This window comes from Elaeis guineensis, chromosome 7 (assembly GCF_000442705.2).
Source record: "Elaeis guineensis isolate ETL-2024a chromosome 7, EG11, whole genome shotgun sequence".
In the NCBI taxonomy this organism is placed as follows: domain Eukaryota; kingdom Viridiplantae; phylum Streptophyta; class Magnoliopsida; order Arecales; family Arecaceae; genus Elaeis; species Elaeis guineensis.
The window spans coordinates 87,149,807-87,159,879 of record NC_025999.2 but is presented as its reverse complement, the minus strand read 5'-3'; the positions used below and the strand labels follow the sequence as shown (position 1 = coordinate 87,159,879).

The 10,073-nt window shown below is 39.6% G+C and overlaps 1 protein-coding gene across 1 annotated transcript; it reads left to right on the top strand.

Moving 5' to 3' along the window:
• Nucleotides 1–574: 574 nt before the first annotated feature.
• LOC105048704 (uncharacterized) lies at nucleotides 575–4,606 on the top strand. The gene is made up of 2 exons (XM_010928116.3): nucleotides 575–846; nucleotides 3,953–4,606. Exons 1-2 carry the CDS (start codon nucleotides 675–677, stop codon nucleotides 4,375–4,377), a joined length of 597 nt encoding a protein of 198 aa, XP_010926418.2. The 5' UTR covers nucleotides 575–674; the 3' UTR covers nucleotides 4,378–4,606.
• The last annotated feature ends 5,467 nt before the right edge of the window (nucleotides 4,607–10,073 follow it).

The following is a 10,073-nucleotide window of genomic DNA, read 5'->3' as shown; positions in this document are numbered from 1 at the left end:
ATAAAATTTTTAAGAAAAGATGGCAAGACGACACATTGTGAACATCCAAGACATGCACGCTTCAGTTCAATTTACCAAGACATGATCTAGAGAAACACGCACAATCTATTCCACGTATCAAAATAAAATCCATATTTCCTATAAAAAAAATAAAAATTTAAAAGAAACATCTTGACACTTAAGCCGACGCTTGGGTAAATTGGCAATTTATGATCTAAGATGCTAACCTGACAGACTTGAAATAAGTAGATTAGTTCGGTCCAAGTTTTAAGCAAGTTGATCTGGCTTTATCCACATATCGAGCCAGCTGCTTCAGATATCGAGCGCCACCATGTCTGACTTATTTCGACACATCTCATGAGTACGTTGGACCAACATGCTTACAACTCAACCCTTTTAAAATCTGGTTAACCATAATGTTTAACTTGTCTAACCTAATCTGATTTATTTATTATATAGATGATGCGGGTCATGTCAGGCTAATTATTTAATAAACAGGATGGCTTAAGACATGAATTTTTTTTTGCTTTTAATAAATTGTCAGGTTTATATTCATAGATTTTTTTTAAAAAAAAAAAAAAATACATTGTGAGTCGACAATGAGGAGAGGGGTGGGAACCGTGGAGTACCGAGTACGGTAGCGTGTTCCGTCGAGCCGACTTCGAGCTGCTCCCATGCTCCGCTGCGCCGCCGCCGCCGCCGCGCGCCGCGGGGGTGTAGCTGAGCCCTCCGCCGCCGGCCACCAAATGCGTGACCGACGAGATGCAGGCCAACGTCGTCGTCCTGGCCGACTACATCGTTGTCTGCGAGGACGACTCCCACGGCACCGCCACCATCTCCGTCGAGGTATATCCATCCTTCCATTCCCTTCAGCTATATTGCGGAGAAAAGCTCAATCTCGGCATCTTTTTCCACCTACATCTCTTGTTTCCATGATTGATTGTACGAGAATATGTTGTCCAGATATTAACCTCTTTTTGTATAATTGTTATTATAATCGGAAATTAAAAATTGAGTCGTGAATCCTTCATTATGAATAAAAAGATGCGACTTTCTTTGAATGGTATATATAAAAAAAAAGGTGATTTTGGATCTCTTTTCCTTCTTGTTTTCTCGCTTCTTCAACCTTGATCCATTAAATTTACGTATGATTACTGATCCATTAATCTCTTTTCTTTCTTTCTTTCAATAGAAAATAACATTTGAGGCATGCGATATCCTACCAAGCATAGACAAGAGATGAAATTTGAATTATTGTTTTATATCTAAACTCCAGTCAACACCTCAAATCAAATGTTTCATCCTCCAAAACCCATAACCCTAACAAATTCTTCCATCTTAATTCAAATCCCTAAGTCATCTGTCCTTCCTACTAATCTCTAATTCTGGAAACATCAAATATGGGACAGAGGCCTAGTGTTCTTGTAGAGGGTATAAGCCAGAGATTCTAGTCGGGGTCACCTTGCTTCCTATTCGCCTTTGGTTATGTCTAAACTCTAGTCCACAACTCAAATCAAATCTATCATCCCCCAAAACCATTATCAGAAACAAATTCTTCAATCTTACTTCAGATCAATCAGTCATCTGATCTTCCAATTTCTAATTTTGGGGACATCAAATGGAGGACAGAGGCCTAGTGCTGCTATAGAGGGGTATAAGCCAGAAATTCAAGTAAGGGTTGCCTCATTTCTAGTTGATTCATATATTCAATTTCTAAAATCTAAATGCTTGCAACTTTCTCTCTCAAGCACAAGGTGTAAAAAGATCCGAGTGTCTCCATCAGGAGTATGGTTATTAGGTAATGAAGTTTGAATATGTATTTATTGGAAACCGATTTGATTATTAAAATAATATTCCAATATCTGGAGTCATCCTTAAAATTTATGACATCCAATTTGCAGGATCCACACCCAAAAAATCTGAGTCAGATACAGAGTTGCATACTTGTTGGTTGCCCACAATGGCAAATGTCAAGAGCCGGACAATCCAATCTTCATGGATTTTTACCTTTCCCAGCCTTGATATCGTGCAATGATCAGTTCACCTTAGTCATGGACTTGTCAATTTGCCAAACTTACTTGGACCTATAGCTTAATTTTGACTTTGGATCTCTTTCTTATCTGATTCTATGATTTCAGTTTTTATCACATCAGAGGGGAAAAATATTGTTGTATTTACATCCTCTGAGTCTTCTACCCTATATACAGCACAACCTTTTAGCTGATTAATGACATTTGTGCATGTGTATGTGAAATGTATGGTGTACGTGCCAACTAAACCATGATATGTCTTAAAAAATGCCTACATATTTTCACAAGGAATTCAGAAGGCTGCAATTATTGTGATTGGAAGGTCATCAATATATAATTCTATAAGAGTGTAATATGTTTTGGTGATGCAAATAAAATTAGAAGACATTGATGACCAAATCTGTGGGTGCTCACAAATACTCCCTTTAGATCTGGTGTGAGCCAATCGGTCTGTATCTCTAAATGCACTGATTAGTGCATACTACTCTAAGCAATGCCTGATTAGGAGGTGGGCAGCTGCCCGGCGGGTCACCGACGGCGATGGGGGCCGGACTGCCCGAACTGTCTGCATTCCCCATCTATAATTTGCCGGCACATCTGCTTGCCCAGTTGGGCCATGATGCATTCGCTTGGCCTCATGCTCAGCCGCCATACTAAAATGATGGAGGGGGATCAAGGAGGGAAGGAGAAGGTAAGAAATCTTGGTAAAATTTATTCTCTGGGGGAGAAAGGAAAGGGGATGCAAGCAATATTCTCATCTAAAACCTCCAGTTGTGTGTGTAAATATGCATGATGGGTCATGATATGGAATACTCTCATGGTGAGCTTTTATTTCTGTTTCCTTTGAAATGTGTGGGAGTGGTGTTAATAAATAATAATCACTTTATTGCCCTTATTAGATCTAACATAAAGTATATGTCAAAGATGTATCATAATTGTTGGAGATTTTGAGTTAGGGAAGGGTGGGAAACAGCAATGAAAGCTGCTTCCAGGCCTGTCTCAGCCATATCTTTTTATTATTTATTAATTGGTGAACCCCTAAATTCCATATCTTCTCAACTACAACATGTCGAGGCAACTAAACACAAGCACTAAAGTTGCTAAAAGATCATTTTGGTGGAAAGCGTACCATAGTTGGCCTTCAACATAGACTATAGGACTTCAACATACCATAGTAGGCCTGCAGAATTTCATTATTTTATGCACAAAATTTCTTACTTTTTAAAAATCTTTTGAGAGAGACCTGTGAGTCAACCGCTCATGTTTGTTCAGATTCACCTCTTTGATCACCATGAGCTGGATAAAATCATTTTAATTCTACTTCATACACTTATGATGCTTGTATGCTTCCTAATTTAATTTACCATGTGCAGGGACATGTACATGAAACATTTTTGGGCATATATCAGTGCTATTTATCACAATATGACTGCTAGGTGTACTGTTCTGCACATCATTGCACCAAAATCACATTACTGATCATACCTTCACCAGAAACGTGATGATAGTTAGATGTGATGCTAGTCTATGCCTATAATTCTGCATTGCTGTTATTTGTTTTAGCAATAATGAATCTTATTATATATTTTCATGCTTATCAAAGATTGCAAATACCAAGTTTTTTTCCTCAATTTTTATAAAGAAATGTAACACAGATTGTGTTCTACAAAACTTAGAGGTAATGGATGGGAAAGTGGTGCAGTTGCTCTTGTAACGGAGCATGATGCCAAGCCATGGTTGATAGGATTTGACCTGAGACTCCTTATGGCTGCTTACTCCGTAAGATGCTTCTTAGAATGGGATTTTTGTTTGGGATAATGATAGATGTTAAAGCATCTAAATCTTAGAAACAGACTGAACTTATGCTAGTATTTATGTTCTTGAGCTCAGAAATTTTAGCAATTGAGCTGATTCTAATGCAGGGAATAATGTGCTCTGGGATCGCATACTATATTCAAGGAACAGTGATGAAGGAAGGGGCCCTGTCTTCATGACTGCATTTAACCCTCTATGCATGATAATAGTAGCTATAATGGGCTCCATCATTTTAGCAGAGGAGATTACTTTAGGAAGGTATGAGTTCTTGTTATCTCATTGCAGCGCTAGTGGCATAGAGTCTGGTTATACTAACTTCTCTGAAATTGATGGGGTGGTTGGAGCAACTATCATAGTTATTGGTCTCTACTCTCTGATATGGGGTACGAGCAAGGATCACTTGACCCAATCCTCAGATGATGATGAGAAGAAAGGGGTGTTCGAGCTACTGATTTCTGCGACCGATGCCATGAAATCTAATTCTGCTGGCCATGGCACTGTTGCAGAGATTCCATCCGCAAAGAGTCCTTGAAGAATTTAGCTCCATTTTCTATACGCAACTAGTAGATTATGCTGTCACTTTTTTAATTATGTAATCGGGCTTTCAGCTATTAGTGCTTGCACTTTATGAATGATCGGGGAAGGAATTGGACTAGATGCAACTTCTTGTCAAAAATGTACAGAAATGTAACAGTTGTGATGAAGTATGATGTGCAAAGCTAAAGCTTAGCACGTGGCAATGCGATAGTACTTTAGGCTAATTTGCATGCATCATCTCAATCCTTTTGTTGGTCCCAACACTTTTTCTCCTTTTAGAGGTGTCGATCCTTCACCTTTCTCCCTGGTATTATATCCTCCTTAAAGTTCATTGCACGATGAAAATGGGATTGTTGTTGGAAAAAGTAGAACTTTCAGCGAATGGCACGGGACACTACTTTATGATTACTTTTACTTTTTTAGCGAAAGCTAGATTGATCGATTGAATATGGTCAATCTAAGTTAATCCAGCACAAAAAGATAAAGGGATGAACATTTGTTTTGGTGATTCAGGGCACATAGATGTTGATGTGTCTGAAATTTGTTCCTTATGGTTCAGGTAACAAGATTTCAAATCGAGATTGTCCCAACATAAGAAAGCAGGGCTACAGAAAAATTGAAGTCAGCATGATGATTTTAGGAGCGAGATATGCGCACAGCATTTGATCAAAATAGATTGTACTAACACATGAGATAAATAGTATGGATGATCATGATCATTGTCGAATTGTTACTGATTAGTTGTTCATATTTTCTTTGGATTAAGTAGATAGTAGTCTTTTTCGCTTTTACTCAAAGGTGGATTACATGAGAATGCATTGAAAGTATCGTATATCTCAGCATATGGGTCTACTTTATGTGAAGTACAAATAGCATTAACCCTTTCTTTTATAGTAATAGGCAGCACCAGAATGGTAACTTCCACCCTCCAAAAAAAAAAAAAAAAAAAAAAAGGTTATTTATGTTTTCTTTGATTTCTTTACTTGCTCTAAGCTAATTGTGCTTAGAAGTTTGAACATAAGTCCAATAAAGTTTAGGTGTGAGTTCTAACGGAAAAAAAAAAAAAAAAAATTAGGTGTGAGATACCCATTTTGCTAGTTAAAGACCTGATGATGATATCAAACTCTGCTCATTCTAGATTGAATGATTTATTGAGTTCTTCACTTGTTCCTATGAATAGCAAGATATATTCAAACAAGCCCCGAAAGCTACATCAAATATCAATAACCAAAGCAAATAAACTACCAAGCCTAGTAACTAAAATGAAGCAACTAGGAATCATAGTCTTCTAACCATACAACTTATTAGATTTTCACAAAAGTATCTTCATATGCTAAAATCAATCACTATTTGTCATATAACCCTACCCTCCCTCTGGAATTAAAATAGCACATCGAATTACCAAATAATTCACCTAAATAAAATTCTTAAGAGAAGGTGGCAAGACAGCACAACATCCAAGATATGCACACTTCAGTTCAATTCACCCAAGACATGATCTAGAGAAACATGCACAATCTATTCCACGTATCAAAATAAAATCCATATTTCCTATGAGAAAATAAAAATTTAGAAGAAATACCATGGCACTTAAGCACGTTGGCAATTTATGATCTTATATGCTAGCTTGACAGACCTGAAATAAGTAGATTGGTTCTGTCCACGTTGTAAGCAAGTTGATCTGACTTTATCCACTTATTGAGTAAGCTGGTTCAGATATCGAGTCCTACCATGTCTGACTTATTTCGACCATCTGATAATTACGTTGGACCAACAAGCTCGCAACTCAACCCATTTAAAATATGGTTAACCATTATGTTTAACTTGTCTAACCTAATCTGACTTATTTATTATATAGATTACATAGATCCGGCTCTTTAAAGGCCCTGTGTACAACCAGAGGGGCACGGTGGTAGCATGTTCGGCGAAAATCCGGAAGTAGAGGCAATAGAGAGCAGGTGCAGCCGAGATATCTGTAGTAGATCCTGATGCCGACAGAGAGTAGAAGCAGGAACTTCGAACAGACTGTCAGGTAGGATCTCCTGGGTTCTAGTGAGAGCTTTATAAGAATAGCTTCTAATTGAGAGAGATTGTAAGGATTGAGAGTGTGAGGATCTCCTCTTGTACTTGTTCTATTTTATAGTGAAGCTTTGCATGTCCGTTGGAGATAAGCTTTGGGCTGATCCATATACTTGATTTTTTTTTCTTGCCTTATATTTATTTTTCTTCTTTCTTTCTCTTACTGATCGAGTGCAACATGAGTGGTATCGAGAAGATCTTGTGATGGTGGTGTCCTAACCAGACATCCTTAATATCTGGTATTAGAGCTTAGGCGGTATCAGCGCACGAGATTGTCCAGATCGTGATGGTGTTGACTGAGATTGAAGAAGATAAAAAAAACAAGTTTGATCAAGATGGAGATCAGTCGATTTGATGGAAAGAGTAATTTTTTCCTCTGGCAGTCGAGGGTGAAGGATGTGCTCATCCAACAGGAGTTGATCGAGACTCTCTTATGCGAGGAGAAGCCGACTACCATAGAGGTGATGGTTTGGAAGCGACTTCAGATGCAAACGGTGAGTACGATCCGCTTGTACCTAGCGGATGATGTGGTGATCCACATGCTTGACAAGATTTTTTTGATGACGATATAGTCGAAGTTCGAAAAATTATACATGGTGAAATTCCTCACCAACACTCTCTTTTTTTGGAGGTAGTTCTACCAAATGTGGATGACTGAAGGATAGAGCATGCAGGAGCATCTAAGCTACTTTCAGAAGATCCTCACCGACCTCCTCAGTGTTGGTGAGAAAGTTGAGGAGAAGATCTGGACGTTGGTCTTGCTATCATCTTTTCCTCCCTCTTTCGAGTCCTTGGTGACTGTTTTTCTCGTAGGAAAGAGCACTATCAAGATGGAAGAGGCGACTTCTGCACTTCTCCAGAATAAGGTTCTCAAGCGAGAGAGTAGAGCTTCGAGTTCAGACGGTGACTTAGCTATGGTGGTGAATGAAATATGTGGCAATGAAAAATGAAGCGACAGGGGATCACGACGTGGGCGGTTCAATTCTAGGACGAGAGACTATAGCAAGATCAGATGTTGGCGATGTGATGAGTTGGACATCATTTCAGAGATTGCTTTTAACTTAAGGATCAAATGATGGCTACTATGGCAGCGGCTAGTAGCGACACTGAAATCGTTGATGCGCTTATGGACTCAGATAAGATATCTACTCCTTTCCAGCAGTGGATCTTAGACTCTGCTTGTTCTCATCATGTTTATTGCAGAGAGAAGCTATTTAGTTTCTGGAGAATAATGAGGACACTATTTACTTACTGGATGGATCGAGCTATATGATCAAGGACATCAGGACGGTCAGCATGGAGACACATGATGGAGCAGTGAGGAAGTTGGTGAGGTCTGATACATATTCAGCTTCAAGAGAAATCTAATTTTCTTCAATAGATTGGATTCGATCAGCTACATGTGAAGAGCTGATGGAGGAATCGTGAAGGTCATGCGCGGCAGTAGGGTCATGATGAAAGGGAAGTAGTATGGAGGATACTACCTCTTGGCAGGGAGTCCAATACGAGGTAGAGCTCCAAAAGCAGATGGATCGAACACGAGATGGGAGACTCGAAAGAACGAGAGGCGACGTCGCAAGATGAGATTCTTAATATCTCAGGAGATTACCTCGAGCAGATCTCAAGTCAGAGAGGACACAGCACGTGATAGAGATGGGATTGAGCGGCCTGGCTCGACTCCCATGTTTGTCCATCCATGAGTAGTAGGCGTTTGTCCTAAAGCATAAAGATGAGAGATGAGCTCTCAGAGTTATTATGGAGGCTGAATATTGAGTCAAGATGGAGATTGTTAGGATTTGATACCTTAAGATTCGATCCATAATAAGCCCACAGCGAGATCCAGGATGGCGAACGGAGTTCAACGAGTCTAAGAACAGTCAAAATAAAGTCTAGACGGAGAAATTACGCGCGATAGAATACTGGAGCACGTGGTACGGCCTACGGAGCAGCAGAGGTCGATGGTGGCGCAAGCAGGCCCGACAGCATGAACGCGCAAGCGCCGCTCGGGCCCAGGCGGGCACGCGTACGGATGTGGCCCTGTGCGGGCGAGCACACAAGGGCCCAAGCCCGTTTTCTGTCGCAGTCTATGGTGGACCATGGGGTATTGCACGGTCCACGCGACTGCTATAGACCGACTAGGTGTTTTCTACTCTGTTTCTCACGGTCCACGGTGGATTGACCACATTTCGAAGGCATTTCTTATGGCTCATGGTTGTTTTTGTGGACCGGGGTGCGATCCGACAGTCTAGAAGGCAGTCGGGCGAGATCTAAGGGTGACAGTTGCTTGTTTGGTGCTGTTAGGAAGTCTAAATCATTTTGGACTTAGCTTTGGCTCTTTAAAGCCCCTATGTACAAACAGAGGGACACGGTGGTAGTGTGTTTAATGAAATCTTAGAGCAGAGGCAGTAGAAAGCAGGTGCAGTCGAGATATCTATAGTAGATCCTGATGCCGACAGAGAACAGAAGCAGGAGCTTCGACAGACTGTCAAGCAGGGTCTCCTGAATTTTAGTGAGTGCTTTGTAAGGGTATCTTCTAGTTGAGAGAGATTGCAAGGGTTGAGAGTGTAAGAATCTTCTCTTATACTTATTCTTTTTCATAGTGCAGTTTTGCATATCCCGTGGAGGTAAATCTTGGGCTGATTCACATACTTGATTTTTTTCTCTTATCTTGTATTTATTTTTTCTTCTTTCTTTCTCTTGCTGATCGAGTGCAATACGAGTGGAATCGAAAAGATCCCTGTGGTGACGGTGTCCTATCCAGACATCCCCAACAACAATAATATAATGCATTCAGCCATTTTTGTTTAAAATTCAAAATAATATCCATCCATTCCATTCCCTTCAGCTATATTGCAGAGAAAAGCTCAATCTCGGCATCTTTTTCTACCTGCATCTCTCGTTTCCATGATTGATTGTGCGAGAATATGATGTCCAGATATTACCGTCTTCTTGTATAATTGTTATTATAATCGGGAATTAAAAATTGAGTCGTGAATCCATCATTATGAATAAAAAGATGCGACTTTCTTTTAATGGTATATATATATATAAAAAAAAAAAAAAGGTGATTTTGGATCTCTTTTCCTTCTTGTTTTCTCGCTTCTTCACCCTTGATCCATTAATCTTACGCATGATTACTGATCCATTAATCTCGTTTCTTTCTTTCTTTCAATAGAAGATAACATTTGAGGCATGCGATATCCTACCAAGCATAGACGAGAGGATATTTGAATATTGTTTTATATCTAAACTCCAGTCAACACCTCAAATCAAATGTTTCATCCTCCAAAACCCATAACCCTAACAAATTCTTCCATCTTAATTCAAATCCCTAAGTCATCTGATCTCCCTACCAATCTCGAATTCTGGAAACATCAAACATGGGACAGAGGCCTCGTGTTCTTGTAGAGGGTATAAGCCAGAGATTCAAGTAGGGGTCACCTTGCTTCCTATTTGCTTTTGGTTATGTCTAAACTCTAGTCAACAGCTCAAATCAAATCTATCATCCCCCAAAACCATAATCAGAAACAAATTCTTCAATCCTACTTCAGATCAATCAGTCATCTGATCTTCCAATTTCTAATTTTGGGGACATCAAATGGAGGACAGAGG

Excerpts from the sequence above, each read along its gene's own strand:
- LOC105048704 (XM_010928116.3), top strand. The coding sequence starts at position 675 with ATGCTCCGCTGCGCCGCCGCCGCCGCCGCGCGCCGCGGGGGTGTAGCT. Across the intron at positions 847-3,952 it reads CCGCCACCATCTCCGTCGAG|GGAATAATGTGCTCTGGGAT; the intron begins GTATATCCATCC and ends ATTCTAATGCAG.